Here is a 17,858-nt window from a genome sequence, read left to right as displayed (position 1 = left end):
GGACGGTTTACACCTGAACTGGAGTGGTACTAACATTCTTGCAGGGAAGTTTGCTAGAGCTTCTTGGGGGGGTTTAAACTAAATTTGCAGGGGGCGGGGATCCAGAATGTGAGAGAGGATAGCGAGAGGAAGAATAAAGGACAGGTGGGGACTACACGGTTCCGGAATATTAAGTGTGTAGTAGAGGAAGGTGGGGCGGAACAAGTGATAAGGAGGACTCGTGTACAGAGGGATGGTCTGACGGAACATGGAGTTAAATGTGTTGAAAGAATAAGTAAATGTAGGAAGGACAACAAAATTCTAGGGGCATATAGCCCGATGGGAGTTCGGGGAGCTGGGTTAAGCACAATAGGCAGCAATTCAAACAGAAAGAGGAGAAATGGGTTAAAAATTCTATATCTGAATGCACGAAGTGTCAGGAATAAGGCGGATAAGCTTGAAGCCCAGGTGCGAATGGGTAACTATGATGTTGTTGTGATAACGGAGACATGGCTGCAGGGAGATCAGACCTGGGAAATGAATGTACAAGGGTATACGTGCTATCGTAGGGACAGAAATGTGGGCAGAAGGGGTGGGGTGGCCCTGTTGGTGAGGAATGAGATTCAGTCCTTTGCAAGGGGGGACATAGGGTCAGGAGAAGTAGAATCTGTGTGGATAGAACTGAGGAACAGTAAGGGCAAAAGGACCCAAATGGGTGTTGTCTACAGGCCACCAAACAGTAGCATGGATATTGGGTGCAAGTTGAATAGGAAGTTAACATTGGCATGTGGCAAAGGTAATGTCGCAGTAGTTATGGGGGATTTCAACATGCAGGTGAACTGGGAGAATCAGGTTGGTGCTAGACCACAGGATAGGGAGTTTGTAGAGTGCCTACGGGATGCATTCTTGGAACAGCTTGTACGAGAGCCGACCAGGGACAAGACTATTCTGGATTTAGTGTTATGTAATGAACAGGATTTGATAAGCGATCTTGCAGTAAAGGAGCCATTAGGAGGTAGTGATCATAATATGATAAGCTTTTATCTGCAATTTGAGAAGGATAAGGGCAGATCGGAGGTGTCAGTGTTGCAGATGAACAGGGGAAACTATGGAGCCATGAGGGAGGAGCTGGCCAAAGTTGACTGGACAGATAGCCTAGCAGAAAAGACAGTGGAACAGCAATGGCAGGTATTCTTGGGAATAATGCACAAGGTGCAAAATCAGTTCATCCCCCAGAGAAGGAAGGATTCAAAGGGGGGAAAGGGGCCTCAGTGGTTGAAAAAGGAAGTCAGAGATTGCATAGCATTTAAAAAAAGGAAATATGACAGAGCTAAGGTGAGTGGGAGGACAGATGATTGGGAAGTTTTTAAGGAACAACAGTACTTAACTAAAAAGACAATACGGGGAGAAAAAATATTCCTAGCCAGGAATATAAAGGAAGATAGCAAAAGCTTTTTTAGGTATGTGAAGAGAAAGAAGATAGTTAAGAACAATGTTGGGCCCTTGAAGAATGAATTGGGTGAAATTGTTATGGGAAACAGAGAAATGGCAGAAGAATTTAATGAGTACTTTAGATCTGTTTTCACTAAGGAAGACACAAGCAATCTCTCAGATGTATGGATGGGCCAAGGACATAGGATAACAGAGGAAATGAAACAGATTGACATTAGGAAGGAAACGGTGATGAGTAGACTGATGGGACTGAAGGCTGACAAATCCCCAGGTCCAGATGGTCTGCACCCTAGGGTACTAAAGGAGGTGGCCCTGGAAATTGCAGATGCATTGGTAATCATTTTCCAATGTTCCTTAGATTCAGGATCAGTTCCTGAGGATTGGAGAATGGCTAATGTTATCCCACTTTTTAAGAAAGGAGGGAGGGAGAAAACAGAGAACTATCGACCTGTCAGCCTGACATCAGTGGTGGGAAAGATGCTAGAGTCCATTATTAAGGATGAAATAGTGGCATATCTAGATAGCAGTGATAGGATTGGGCCGAGCCAGCACGGATTTACCAAGGGTAAATCATGCTTGACTAATCTGTTGGAGTTTTTCGAGGATGTAACCAAGAAGTTAGATGGGGGAGATCCAGTGGATGTAGTGTACCTCGATTTTCAGAAGGCATTTGATAAGGTCCCACATAGAAGATTGGTGGGTAAAATCAAAGCTCAGGGCATCGGGGGGAAGGCATTGACCTGGATAGAAAACTGGTTGGCAGATAGAAAGCAAAGGGTAGCGGTGAATGGGTGTTTCTTGGAATGGCAGGTGGTGACTAGTGGGGTGCCACAGGGCTCGGTATTGGGACCACAGCTGTTTACCATTTACGTTAACGATTTGGATGAAGGCATAGAAAATAACATCAGCAAATTTGCTGATGATACTAAGCTGGGTGGCAGTGTGACATGTGATGAGGATGTTAGGAGAATTCAGGGTGACTTGGATAGGCTGGGTGAGTGGGCAGATACTTGGCAGATGGCGTTTAATGTGAATAAGTGTGAGGTTATCCACTTTGGGAGTAAGAACAGGAAGGCAGATTATTATCTGAACGGTATAGAGTTGGGTAAGGGAGTAATATAAAGAGATCTCGGAGTCCTTGTTCATCAGTCACTGAAGGTGAATGAGCAAGTGCAGCAGGCAGTGAAGAAGGCTAATGGAATGTTGGCCTTTATTACAAAGGGAATTGAGTACAAGAGCAAGGAAATCCTCTTGCATTTGTACAGAGCCCTGGTGAGACCACACCTGGAGTATTGTGTACAGTTTTGGTCTCCAGGGTTAAGGAAGGACGTCCTGGCTGTAGAGGAAGTGCAGCGTAGATTCACGAGGTTAATTCCTGGGATGTCTGGACTGTCTTACGCAGAGAGGTTAGAGAGACTGGGCTTGTACACGCTGGAATTAAGGAGATTGAGAGGGGATCTGATTGAAACATATAAGATTATTAAGGGATTGGACAAGATAGAGGCAGGAAATATGTTCCAGATGCTGGGAGAGTCCAGTACCAGAGGGCATGGTTTGAAAATAAGGGGTAGGTCATTTAGGACAGAGTTAAGGAAAAACTTCTTCTCCCAGAGAGTTGTGGGGGTCTGGAATGCACTGCCTCGGAAGGTAGTGGAGGCCAATTCTCTGGATGCTTTCAAGAAGGAGCTAGATAGGTATCTTATGGATAGGGGAATCAAGGGATATGGGGACAAGGCAGGAACCGGGTATTGATAGGAATTGATCAGCCATGATCTCAAAATGGCGGTGCAGGCTCGAAGGGCCGAATGGTCTACTTCTGCACCTATTGTCTATTGACTATTGTCTATTGAGAGGAGACATGGTAGAGGTTTTAAAATTATGAGATATCGGGGAGAAAGTCAGAACCTTTTCCCCAGGATAGAAATATCAAATACCAGAATTCATTTTTTTTAAGGTTAGAGGTGGGGGATGTCTAAAGGTGACGAGATGGGCCAGATTTTTTACAGAGGGTGGTGCATGCCTAGAATGGGTCTCCAGGGATAATCAAATTGATTTTATTACTTACATCCTTCACATACATGAGGAGTAAAAATATTCATGTTAAGTCTCCATCTAAATGAGCAATGTGTAATTTATTGTAATTTGTAATAAATATGTACAACAGTTCAGTCAATATAGCTTAGAAATACAATTGTGTCTGTGTGAATTAATCAGTCTGATGGCCTGAGGAAGTTGTGTGTCCCAGAGCCTGTTGTTCTTGGCTTTAATGCTGCGGTACCGTTTTCCGGATAGTAGCAGCTGGAACAATTTGTGCTTGGGGTGACTCAGGTCCCCAATGATCCTTCGAGCCCTTTTTACACAACTGTCTCTGTAAACGTCCTTAACAGTGGGAAGTTCACATCTACAGATGTGCTGGGCTGTCCGCACCATTCTCTGCAGAGTCCTGTGATTGAAGGAAGTACAGTTTCCATACCAGGCAGTGATGCAGCCAGTCAGGATGCTCTCAGTTGTGCCCCTGAAGAAAGTACTTAGGATTTGGGGACCCATACCAAACTTCTTCAGCCCTCTGAGATGCAAAAAGTTTGGTGGAGTTTAAGAGGCTTTTAGATAGACATTTGAATATGTAGGGAACGGAATGAAATAGATAATACACAGGAAGAGAGCATTTTGTATTAAATTAGCATCAAGATCAGCAAAATATAGTGGGCCAAATAGCTTGTTCAGTTCTGTACTGTTCTATCTTCTATTGTGCAGTTTCCTTCTCCAAGATGTCAAACCTCTGGTGCTTTGCACCTATACCCACACATGGGGAAGTCTGTGGGAATACACTCCGAGGAAAAACCTGGAGCTGGAGTCCGTGAGGTAGTCCTACACTGAGTTCAATGCTGACTGGTAACTCCTGCAATGCTGCTGGTGCCAAACTGTATCGGTCTCAGCCGTTCCTTTGGGTTCATCAGCTGCATGGAGTGGGGGAGCCTGCTACATGAGCAACAGCCTGCTCTCTATATTGTACTGCCCAGACTTGTGTATGATAACTAGGACACAACTCCATCGACCCTGACCGACAGAGATATTCCAGGTGCAATCTTCAGTGAACATCCCTATTTCTGACCCTATGATTTAAGGAAAGTTACTGATGAAGCAGCTGAAGATTGTGAGACTGAGGACACTACCATGAAAAATTTATGCAGAGATGCCCTGTGGCTAAAATTATTGAACTCCAGCCACCACAACCATCTCCCTTTGTGCTGGGTCTGATTCCCGCTGCCCACCCACTCCCTCTCCCAGTTCCCATTGACTCCAGTTCAGCAGGGCTCCACAATGCCACACTCCATCAAGTGCTGCCTTGACATCAAGGGCAGTTACTCTCCCTTCACCTCTGAAGTTCAGCCCTTCTGTCCATGTTTGTACCAAGTCTGTAGTGAGGCCAGGAGCCAAATATTTCTGGTTAATGACGGAATGAAGTGACGTTAGAATACAGCTAGAAAGGGTGCTGAAGTAGAAAGTCAACTGTAATATTGATGATGAAGAGCCTTGGCCCAAAATGTTGACCCCATACTCTTTTCCATAGATGCTGCCTAACCTGCTGAGTTACTCCAGCATTTTGTGCGAGTTGCTTTGGATTTCCAGCATCTGCAGATGTTCTTGTTTTTGTGATATTGATGAATGGTGTATGCTATTTGATATTTTTTCCAGAAGTATCCCATTCAAGCATTGTTCACAAACAGCACAATTGATTCTTGGTGGTTTGTGGAAACTCCATCAGCCAAGGGGCTCAACTACACATGTACTCTGCAGAATGCATGGGGTGCAACAGTGGACAAGGTAATGAAACAATGGACAATGAGTAGAGAAAGTCTGCTCTCCAATGCCATCTCATAAACACAAAAGATTCTGCAGATGCTAGAAATATAGACTGACACATACAAAATGCTGAAGGAACTCAGCAAGCCAAGGGGCATCTATGGAGGGGAATAAACAGCCAACACTTCTAGCTGAGACTCTTCATATGGACTGGAAAGGAAGGGGACAGAAGCCAGACTTTACAATTCTGATGAAAGGTCCCAGCCCAAAACATCAATTGTTTATTCCCCTCCATAGATGTTGCCTGATTTGCTGAGTTCCTCTAGCATTTTCTAATGGCATTTACTGCTCAGAAAGGATATCCAGTTGTTTCCTGATGACATATCACTCTTCCTAAAGTGTTCAGGGTGTCTCTGTGTGACACAAACATGACCTCTCATTTCATCAGAGTGATAGAAGCAGGGTAACCTTGTAAAGCTCTATCGGAGCCTCACCTGATCCAGGAAGCAGAAGTAGATCAGAATGGTTATTATACTGTTGCTATCACATTTGCAGGTTGACAGGCTGGGGGCTGAACATCTGGGGTGTTGAATGTTTAGAAAGTATAGCCAAAAAAGGTGAGAAGGTAGGATTAGTAAAGGAGGACATCATTGTAGTAGCGAGGATGGACATTGGCTAGAAAATCTTGGTGTAGAGCTAAGAAACATGAAGGGCCAGGGAACATTAGTGTAAGCTACATGTTGACACCCAGACAGTGGTAGTGAACTAGGGGATGAAATTAAATAGAAACTAGAACAAGGGTACTATTGCAATGGTGAGCAACTTCAATCAACATATAGACAGGTCAAACCAATTTGGCAATAACACCATGGAGGAGCTGTGTATACAGGGTGATTTTTAAGACCAATTATTTGATCGACAAGAATGAGGCTATCCTGAGGAAGAAATAATTAACAGTTCTGCTGTGTGGAGTCCCCTTGCAAAGACAATAGACAATAGGTGAAGAAGTAGACCATTCGGCCCTTCGAGCCTGCACCGCCATTTTGAGATCATGGAGTGACCATAACATGACAGAATTCCTCAGCAAGATGGAGACCTAAATCCGAAGCTCAGGTTGTGAATCAGAATAAAGGAAAGTATAGGAGTGTGCTTCCCAGGTTGGTGGTGATAGATGATTTGGTTGTAAATGGGGAACGATTCAAGACTCCGGGTAGTTAAATGCCATTTCTGGTACACAGATGTAAAGGAAAACAAAATAATTGTTACTCTGGATCCACTGAAGCATAGAAAAAAAATACAAGAGAAAGAAAAAAATTTAAAAAGCACAATATAAATACGTAAGATAGCTTATATACATAGATTTATTTTATTTCTATAAAGTAACACCAGACACAGGAGTGTCTGTATATAAGGTGACTCTGACAGGAAGTGATAAAGTGGTGGTGTTGAGTGGAAGGGAAGTGAGTCAGTGGGCAGTGTTGATCAGCCTTACTGCTTGGGAAAGGTAACTGTTTTTGGGACTGTATGGTCGTGGTGTGGATGCTACATAGCTTCCTTCCTGATGGGTGTGAGACAAATAATCCCTGAGCAGGGTGGGTGGGATCCTTCATGATGTTGCTGGCCCTTTTCTGGCATCTTTTTGTATTTATGTCCTTGATGGTGGGTAGGGTGGTACCAGTGAGGCACTGGGCAGTTTTGACCACCTGTTGGCAAGCCTTCCTGTCCACTGCAATGCAGTTTCCCTACAATGCAGTGATGCAGCATATTAGAACTCTCTCTACTGCACGTCTGTAGAATAACACTAATATAGGTGTGTGTAGTTCAACTCCCTGCAGCCTCCTCAGGAAGTAGAATGTGTTCTGGGACTTAGAGGTTGTGCAAGATAAGCATTTCTAAAGAAGGTATATATTAATGATAACAATTATTCTTCATTTGGGATACAAAATTAAGTTGGGAAAGAGGACTCAATGATGGCATAGGCAGGGACTCAGATAGGACTAGAAACAAAGAAGAGGCATATAAAATTGAGGAAGTGCAGACTAGTTAATCTGACACAACTAGAAGAGATACAGTACACTTAAGCCTACTGTATTGTTTTTTTTAGAAAAAAAAACAATTATTAAGTGTATTCCTGAAGATGGAGATGTATTTCTTAAAGCTGCAGTGATCGAAGACCATGGAGAGAAGGTGGGACCAGGGCACTGAAATGGATGATCAGCCAAAATTTTGAGTAGTGGTGGTGTCTGGAGGATATATTCCTCCTCCATGTTCTGGAGATGGGAGTGTTGCTGGACCCTTAAAACAGAGGTTGTGGTGTGTGAATATAGCAACGGACCCCTTCTATTCTCCTTGCATCTCTGGCATTCCATGAGATAGATCTGACAGTTGCTGACCTTCTCTGTGTGTTCACATTCATCTTATCAAATAACCATCTAAAAACTGTTTTGTCAGAGTCCTCTGTGACAGTGTAGGTTTAAGAACCACCAATACTCCAGCATGACTCCCCAAGTTCCCTCACCTAATGCTAGGCTGTGTGCAACTTCTGTTTGGCCAGACTTTGATCATCCTCCTCCTACAAACTAAGGAAGTCAAGGATGGTTTGAAATTGTAAGATGTGCAACATTGGGAGGATTAATGGTAGGTCAGAAGATTGGGAACATTTTTGGAACCAACAAAGGATGACGAGAAGAAATTAAGAGAGATAAGATAGAAAATGAGAATAAAGTAGCAGGTAATAAAAACAGACAGTAAGTTTCTACAAGTTTTTTAAAAAACTAAATATTTCCCTGTTAAAAGGCAAGTTGTAAAATTAAAGGGTTTTAAAAGAGGGAAGACTTTAAAACCTCATTCACTACAGAAAAAAATAACTACTCTGAATAATGGGGCTAAAAGCAAACAAGTCCCCTGGATTTGAAGGCTATCATCCTAATGTTTAAGAAGTAGTTGCAGAGATATCAGTTGTATTTTGTGAATGGTGAAATATCATCACACCTTAGAAAATGTTTGGATATTTGGGGAATCAGGGATTAAAAATGTGTTCAGGTCAAGAATCAGAACAGCAATGGACACCAAATGCTATAGCAGGCTTGAGGGCCATCTTGTCCCACCCCCACTCCTGTGATTGAACATACAGGAAAAACTGAGAAGGGAGGAAAGTACATTGGTGGTCACAGTCCACAGAAATGGGGAGAGAAAGAATAAAGTGTGCAGATCAGTTGTTGGTAGTATAACCACATGATGGGGTAAATGTTTATGATAAATAATGTGTGGAAGGATGATTACAGTCAATAGATATTGGTAAAGTACACATGGTTATGGAATGATTGTATTGTGTGATAGGGTAATGTGTTCACTAATGGGTTCTAAGCTAAGCTGAGTGCAGGTACCACATTCTCTGCCACTGGAGATGTATGACCATGCAGCTGGGTGAGAGTTTGGTTTCTTGTATGCTCCATCTACTGCTTGAGTTTGTTCTCCACATGCTCCTTTCAGAGGGAGCCAAAGTTTCCCCAATCCTCCCCAATGCTTCATCATCAGTTTGAGCAGCCTTGGGCCAAGCATTCCCAGTCAGGAAGTTACATTTCTCAAGAACTCTTTTTTAGTTGTGACCTTCCCTCCAGGCCTGCATGAGTGGGATGAGCACTGCAAAGTTGGTGATACTGGGATATTGGATACTGTCATTGGTTTGCCTATCTTGCCAGTAGATATCGATCCACTCTTTGATGTAAGCGTTCTTTTCTCCCTGTTGCAGTATAAGGGGTTCCAAAGGCTATCGACAAATGAAATACAAAGTCTCTGGAGCAGACTACATCCCCGATGATGTACTAAAACATGGTAGAGAAATTGGCGTGACCTGTCCTTCATCCAGGCAGGTGCCAGGGGCTTTCCAGAGATTTGATGATCGTGACCATCAGTAGAAAAAGGAAGACCATTAGAAACTACAGAGCTTTCCTGTGCACCACAGGGAGAACCACTGCCCATTGCAACGAGTCTCTTCCTGGGAACCATGGAGCTCCACTTGGCATCCCAAAGGTGATCCTACATATTGAGGCTCTCTGAATCATCACTATGCAATAAGCCTAGGGGCAGCATCAATCACCATGTGTGGTTTCCTTTATCTTGCAAAATCTTTCAATTCCATCAGCAAAGGTGGATGGAGATTCTTCAGTTCGTCTGCAAATAAAATGGGAGGCCATCCTCTATCTGCTCCACAATGAAATGCACACTGTGTTCCTCATCAGTGGGTGCACAATGCACCCATTCAAAGTTCAACTGTCTCTCTGTTGTCACACAACCTTCATCTTGACTCCCAACTCCTTGCTGAAGTAAGCGCTGAACAGCAGCAGGAAGAGGAAACTCTTCAACTTTGCAGCCTTCACCAAGAGCACAACTGGAGCCAGAGATAGTCTTCAGATGTTATCTGGTGCCTACTTGGAGGAAAAAGTCCAAATCTTGTCCATTCCTTCAGTGTACAAGAGGATGGACTCAGGATATTATGAGGAATGGAAGGAAATTGAATGATGAGTTGACCCATTTGAACTGAGTACATTGTTAACCAAGTGATTAAAGCCCAAGGAGCTACTTTTGAGAAACACATGAGGAATTTCTCGAGAAATGGCTTTCTCAAGCAGCTAGTGGTTGAGCCACTAGGGGATCAATTATTCTGGATTGGGTGTTATGCAATGAACTGGAATTGATTAGAGAGTTTAAGGTAAAAGATCCCCTAGGGGCAGGCAATCATAATATGATCAAATTCACCCTGACATTTGAAAAGGAGAAACTAAAGTTAGATGTATCAGTAGTACAGTGGAGTAAAGGGAATTGCAGAGGCTCGAGAAAGGAGTTGGCCAGAATTGATCGGAAAATAACACTGCTAGGGATAATGGCAGAGCAGCAATGGCTGCAATTTCTGGAAGCAATTTGTAAGGCACAGGAATAAATATTCTACAGGCAAGATGACACAACCGTGATTAACAAGTCAAAGCCAACACAAAAGCCTAAGAGAGGGCATACAATAGAGCAAAAATCAGTGGGAAGTTAGAGGATCGGGAACCTTTATAAAAAAAAACACAAAAGGCAACTAAAAAAGTAATTAAGGTAAAGATGGAATATGAAAGTAGTCTAGTTAATAATAGAATACCAATAGTTTCTTCAGATACATAGTGTAAAAGAGAGGCGAGTGTATAATCCAACAATGCTGGAGAGGTAGTAATGGGGACAAGAAATAGTGGACAAACTAACTAAGCATTTTGTATTTTATTCACCATGGAAGATACCAGCAGTATGGTGTAAGTTCCAGGTGTCAGAGGTCATGAAGTGTGGTAAGTTACCATTACTAGGGAGAAGGTTCTTCAGAAACTGAAAAGTCTGAAGGTAGTTAAGTCATTTGGACCAGATGGAGCACACCCTAGGGTTCTAAAAGAGGTGGCTGAAGAGATTGTGGGTGCATTAGTAATGATTTATCAAGAAACATTATTCTGGAATCGTTATGGAAGACTGGAAAAGTGCAAATGTCACTCCACTCTTCAAGAAGGGAGAGACAGAAGAAAGGAAATTATAGGCCAGTTAGTGAGACCTCAGTGGTTGGGAAGATGTTGGAATTGATTATTAAAGATGTGGTTTTGGGGTACTTGGGAGGCACATGATAAAATAAATGATAAAATGTAGTCAGCATGGTTCTCTCAAGGGCAAATCTTTTGGAACTCTGAAGAAATAACAAGCAGGATAGACAAAGGAGAATCAGTTGATATTGTTTGCTTTGATTTTCAGGCCTTTGACAATGTGCCACACATGAAGCTGCTTAACAAGCTATGAGCCCATGGTATTATAGTAAAGTTCAGCATGGATAAAGCAGTGGTTGATTGCCAGGAGGCAAAGAGTGGAAATAAAAGGAGCCTTTTCTGGTTGGTTGCCAGTGACTAGTGGTGACTTACAGGGCTTTGTGGTGGGATTGATTCTTTTTACACTATATGTAAATGATTTGAATGATGGAATTGATGGCTTTGTTGCAGTTTGCAGACGATACGAAGATAAGTGGAGGAGCAAGTAGTTTTGAGGATGTAGACAGGCTACAGGACTGATAGATTAGAAGAATGGGCAAAGAAGTGGCAGATAAACTAGTGTTGGGAAGTATATGGTCATGCAATTTGGTAGAAGAAATGAAAAAGTATGTATAGAAAATATAAAAATTTGAGGTGCAAAGGGACTTGGGAGTCCTTGTGCAGGATTCCATAAAGGTTAATTTGCAGGTTGAGTCTGTGGTACAGAAGGCAAATGCGATATTAGCATTCATTTCAAGAGGAATAGAATATAAACGCAAGAATGTAATGTTGAGATTTTATAAAACACTGGCAAGGTGTAATTGGAGTACTGGGAGCAGTTTTGGGCCCCTTAGATAGGATGAGCTAAAACTGGAGGGTTCAAAGGAGGTTCACGAAAATTATTCCAGGATTGAATAGCTTTTCATATGAAGAGCTTTTGATGGCTCTGGACCTGTATTCACTAGAATCCAGAAGAATGAGGGATGACCTCATTGAAACCTATTGAATGGTGAAAGGCCTTGATAGAGTAGATGTGAAGAGGATGTTTCCTATGGTGGGAGTGTCTACAACTAGAGGACACAAGCTCAGAATAGAGAGATATCCTTTTAGAGTGGAGATGAGGAAGATTTTCTTTAGTGCCAAATCTTTATGTATATTTAAGGCAGAGATCGATAGATTATTGATTAGTCAGGGCATGAAGGGATGGGGGGGGGGTGGTGAAAGCAGGAGATTGGGGCTGAGAGGAAAAATGTAGCAGCCATGATGAAAAGGCAGAGCAGCCTCAATCGGCCAAATGGCTTAATTCTGCTCCTATATCTTATGGTACTGGTCCTGTGTTGAATCCATTACTTCACGTATCTACAAGAAGACCTCACAACCTGTATGAAGTCCTGAAGAAGTCTCTGCCTGTTTTGTTATTTCCATGGATGCTGCCTGCCCTACTGTGTTCCTCCAACACTTTGTGTGTTTTATTCTGTATCAAGTGTTCGTCTTCAGAAATCCTGCTTAAATTTTCCACTTTTGCCCTCTTACTTCTCAGTACTGATACTAACCTGCAGTCTTGATCTTCTTTAGTCTTTCCCCCTACCATATCTGTTCAGACGACCACCAGATACAAATGCATTGGTCTACTCAGTGGAATGTGACAACATGTAGTCTGCTATCAGATGGAGTCTAGGGCGAGTGTGAAGGCTGCTGCAGTGGCCCTTCCTCTACTTCACTCTGATTTTTTAAAAAATCCATTTAAAGTTAGGTTTAATGTGTAACTACTGGTTTTAATTATTCCTGATGCATGTATACTGGCTTTTATAAGTTTATCTTAGTAATCAAAATATCCTCTAATCTCCTTTACATTAGCTTAATACTGCAAGTAGTTACATCTCAGAACTCTGGAGCAGGAAGGGGAAGGATCATCATTCCTATGACTTCCACAGTCCTCAGGCCATTTATAAAACGGAGTTTGCTATGAGAACCCCTGATCCCCATTTTGTTGAACCTTCTGAATTAGATTTACTAACTTCCAATTCCAAACACACAGGCTTCTTAATATACGTGAGACCGTTGGTAGCCTGGTACTAATATATCTTACCTTTCTGATAGAGTCCGCAGACATTATCTTCTTGATTCCCTACTCCATGTCCAACATCACAAACTCTGGCCGGTTTAAGATGGTGCTGGTGAAGCCCAGCGACTACTTATTGGCCGCAAACAAAACAAAGAAAACAACTAAATTCTTTATTAATAATGCTTTTTCTGGTACACAATCACAGCAAACACTGGAGAGGTGAGGTGGAGGCAAGGCAGAGTCGAGGCGGGCGGAGGTGAAGTCCGCCCCGGAGAACAAGGAAGCACCCAAGGTACGATCAATTTAAGCACTGGGCCAAATGCCAAAGGTTGGGTACCAGCCAAATTGTGGCAGTGGGGTCCTGGCCCCAGAATGTATAAAAACAGGACCCAATGTTTGGCCAATTTAAGCATCAAGCTAGATTGGAAAGATCAGGGTGTCAGGACCAGATGCGAGAGATGTTTACTTGGCTCTGTCTGAATGGAGGCTGTGTCCTGCTCCAGATGCAGTGATGCCTCACTTTGTGTCTGTGGACTCACTTTCGTAAAACTCAGTTCTAAATGCTTTTTGTTTACTTTTATTGTTTGTGCAATTTGTTTTTTCACTACACATTGGGTGCTTGACAGTCTCTTTTTTCTGAAAAGGGTTTTTGGGTTTCTTTGTTTTGTAGCTGCCTGTAAGGAGATAAATCTCAAAGGTGTATAATGTATACATACTTTGAATGAGCCTTTACACTGATTCTATATACTCGATGGAGATGTTGGTGCATGACAGCCACTCTATAGAAATGAATGCAGACTGTCCCACAGCTCAAGGTGAGGGGAACTGCATTCTCTGAACTCGGGTGCAGAAGAGGTTGAAATTGTCTCTTTGCATTGAAATCAATTATTTTAATTGGTTCAAGACACAAACCTTCTTAAATGAACTCAGCAGGATAACATTTACGGTACAAGCAAAGTGGTTTAGTGTTTGACCACGCTCTATTTTGCCTGGAGAGGAGCCACCATTAGACTATAACACATTTTAGGAAAATCAGAACGCTGCACAAACCTGCTTTATTGAACAGATTTCAACACAGGCAGTTAACGTACCCTAGACTGGCAGGCTTGTTCTTCACAGAGGCGCCAGTGCAACACTGGGGCTGTGTGCCACTTCTCACTGCTGGTGGGGGAACAGTCACTGGAAGAAGAACAGCCCCAGGGGTGAAGCACCAGTTTTGGAAACATTCATATCAGCCAACCTTCCACCTGTTGTTACCAAACTGGAATTTTGGTTATGAGATTAGGAAAATAAAAGTAAATTAATTTATTAATAAAAATAATTAGGACAGCCTCTCCCTCTTGGCCTAGAGGGCGCATGCAGTGCTACACTGCATGCTGAGATAAGGAAGATGGCAAGAACCTGGGAAAAGATGCTTGCAGGACAGGTTGCTGTTAGAGTGCCTGCTAGTGAAGTGGGGAAAGGGTTCAGGATCTTAGTGTGTAACCCCTACGCAGCTCTTCCCAGACAGGATCAGACTCGCTGATCTATCTCACTGCGAAGAGAGACTGGAGTGAGGTATATAATGTCTCCAGTACAGTCCACGTCCTGGTGAAGAGCTGAAGTGCGAGGGAGTGAGGGAGATGGGATGGGCGAGCAGGGTGTACCGAGTGAGGGGGGTGTGAGAGGGAGGGTGGGGGTTGGGGGAGCTTAAAACAGAAACCTTCCATTAAGAATGCAAGGGGAGCAGGTGAAGCAAATGACTAATTGCATACAAAAATCTCATTTCCCCCATTTTCCAAGTCTTTTTTTTTACCTTTCTTAGAAAGGTGCTGTGATCTTGGTGGAATGCCTCATCCCCACAAATGTGGTATACCCTGGAAAACCTCACAAAGATCATTTCTACTAATCCCTGGTTAACATCAAGGGAATTAAAGTAAAAGTGTTTCTTGTTCCAATCAGACCATCTCATTCCATCATAAAATACATTGTGCCAGTGTGGATCAACACTACATCATTAAAAACATCATTGTAAACAAAAATCATACAAATCACATCCCACCCCCACCCTTTGCCCACAACCCAGTTTGTCCCATTCACAGCTCCTCGCCAACATGCATTTACACAAATCGCTTCTGATCAAGTGCATAATTCCGCCCAGCTGGTGCCTTCCGGAAAAACAGACTGTTCCCTCGGCTCATGTTCCCCTGAAAGAGAAATGAGGAAATATTAAGAGAGAAACTCTAGAAACAGAACAGGAGAGGAGTTGGAAGTACAGAGTCATAGAGCACTACAGCGTGTTCCACACTCACACCATCCTCTGAGTGAAGAAGTTCCTCATCATGCTTCCCTTAACTATTTCACCTTTCTCCCTTAACCTATGACCTCCAGTTCCAGTCTCATGCAATCTCAGTGGAAAAAGCCTGCTTGCATTTATCCTATCTATACCCCTCACAATTTTGTATACCTCCATCAAATCTTCCCTCCTCCTACAATCCAAGGAATAAAGTCTTAACCTGTCCAAGCTTTCCCCATAACTCAGGTGCTCAAGTCCTGGCAACATGCTTGTAGATTTTCTCCATTACTCTTTCAATTTTATTAATATAAAAGCTATAAAAATATAAAGAAAAACATAAAGAAGAAAGAAAAATGATTTTAAAAAGTAGGAAAAGGGACAAAATAATGCTTAAGTCACTCCACACAACATACTCTAGCTAGCTACAACTCTAGCTACTCCAACAGCTAGTTAGCTGCCTGCCTCTTTCAAAACTGGCTACGACCCAACCTAAGAGAAGGTTTACCTACTGCACCAAGGTGTCCCTTTTATGGCCTTCAAAACCTCTTCAAAAAATAACATAGCTTTTACCCCAATACTTTTTCATCGCCTAGTGGTACTAGCTTATACTTTCGGCTTAGTCACATAACTTAGAAACAGAGACAGCAGGTCTGCAAATGTCCTTCATCAGTACCTAATCTCAAGGCTGTGCATCCATACACATCTCCAGATTACAGACCAGTACTTACACTAAGTTCTCAAAACATGCCTGTGGACTGGTTCCCTTGTACTTTCTCTAACCATTCTTACATTCCAGACTAACATTAGTTTGTTTTACAAGCTTCCATTTTGTATTACACATTTTAGCATATAGCAATTGGTAATAAAATTCAACTATTTCCTTACAATCTCAGAGGTGTCTACACTAAATTCCATCTGCCATTTTCAGACCATCTTTTCAGTTGGTCCAGATTCTACTGCAAGCTTTAATAGCCTTCCTCACTGTCCACTATTCCCCCAGTCTAGGTGTCATTCACAAATTTGCTGATCCAGTTTACCACATTATCATCCAAATATTAATATAGATGACAAGCAACAATGGATTTCAACACCAATCCCTGCAGCACACCACTACTCACAAGCCTCCAGACAGAGAGGCAGCAACCTACTACCATTCTCTAGCTTTTTCCACTAGGTCAATGTTGAATCCAATTTTGATTGTCAAGCAACTGAACAGTCTGGCCCAGCCTCGCTTGCGGGACTTTGTCAAAGGCCTTGCTAACGTCCATGTAGACAACACTCACTGTCTTTCCTTCATTAACTTTCAGTAACTTCCATGAAAAATTCTAAAACTGTATAGACATGACCTATCATGCACAAAGCCATGTTGACTATCCCTAATCAGGCCCTGTTTATCTAAATACTTGTGCATCTTGTCCCTTCGAATATCTTCCAATAATTTACCCACTACTGATATCAGGCTCACTGGTCTACAATTTCCTGGCTTATTCTCAGAGACTTTCTTGAACAATGGAAGAACATTAGCCATCCTCCAGTCCTCTGGACCGCACCCATGGCGAAGGGCATTTTAAATACAGTAACTCTGTCAGGGCCCCAGCAATTTCTGTACTAGCCTCCTAAAGCGTCTGAAGGGACACCTTGTCAGACCCTGTGGACTTAACCACCCTAACACCACACATAAAATGCTGGTGGAACAAAGCAGGCCAGGCAGCATCTATAGGGAGAAGTACAGTCGATGTTTCGGGCCAAGGCCCTTCGTCAGGACTAACAAGCCCTCAATATCAGTAATAAACCAAGGTTCTTTAAACCTGTTGGCCTTGTCTTTTATTCTAACAGGAACATACAACCGCTGTACTCAAAATCTCACTTTCGAAAGACTCTCACTTACCAAGCATCCCTTTGCCAGAAAACAACCCATCCCAATCCACATCTGCCAAATCCTTCTATTGCCATCAGAATTGGCCTTTTGCCAATTTAGAATCTCAACGCATGGACCAGTCCTATTGTTCTCTCTCTCTCTCTCTATATATATATATATATTTACACACACACACATACATATACACACACACACACACACATATATATATCTGAAGCTAAGGGAATTATGATCACTAGATCCAAAGTGTTCCCTAATAGGAGATCTACTATCTTTATATATTGATAAAGAAAACTCTCCTGCAACTTTTGACAAATTCTAGCCCCTCCAGCCATTTTACAGTATGGGAGTCCCAGTTAACATGTAGAAAGTTAAAATCATCTATCATAGCCTTATTTTTCTTGCAACTGTCTGCTATTTCTCTACAAATTAGCTCCTCTAATTACTACTGATTATTGGGAGGTCAATAATATAATCCTAATAACGTGGTCAGTTCCATCCATATAGCCTTGGTTTGTGAACCCTCCAGTCTCAGCATTGCTATGATATTTTCATAACTAGTAATGCCATTCCTTCCTCTTTAATATCTCCCCTTCTAACATGTCTAAAACAATGGAACCCTGGAATACTATCTGCTAGTCCTGCCTGCATGGAACCATGTCTCACTCTCCGAGGCCTCCATTGCTCAGGGTTGATCATGGATGCTGTGCCTTGCTGTCTAGATATGCAAGCCCCCCCCCCCCCCCCCATGCATCTGATGAACCCTGAAGGAAAGATACAGTGGCTTATGGCTATAACATAATTCCGTGTGCTGATCCACGATCTTAGCTCATATACCTCATCCACAATACTTTCTGCATTGAA

General features: G+C 42.6%; 1 protein-coding gene across 1 annotated transcript in view; it reads right to left on the bottom strand.

Annotated features, from left to right (window-relative positions):
• Positions 1-12,993: 12,993 nt before the first annotated feature.
• Positions 12,994-17,858, bottom strand: part of mtch2 (mitochondrial carrier homolog 2) — a 51,679-nt gene continuing 46,814 nt past the window's right edge. The window contains exon 13 of the mRNA XM_073049065.1: positions 12,994-15,026. Coding sequence (XP_072905166.1) covers positions 14,940-15,026 — 87 coding nt within the window. The 3' untranslated portion in view covers positions 12,994-14,939. The remainder of the gene's footprint in view (positions 15,027-17,858) is intronic.

The sequence above is a fragment of the Hemitrygon akajei genome, chromosome 6 (assembly GCF_048418815.1).
Source record: "Hemitrygon akajei chromosome 6, sHemAka1.3, whole genome shotgun sequence".
In the NCBI taxonomy this organism is placed as follows: Eukaryota; Metazoa; Chordata; class Chondrichthyes; order Myliobatiformes; family Dasyatidae; genus Hemitrygon; species Hemitrygon akajei.
The sequence above is the reverse complement of the archived record's forward strand: the minus strand, read 5'-3'. Positions and strand labels throughout refer to the sequence as shown.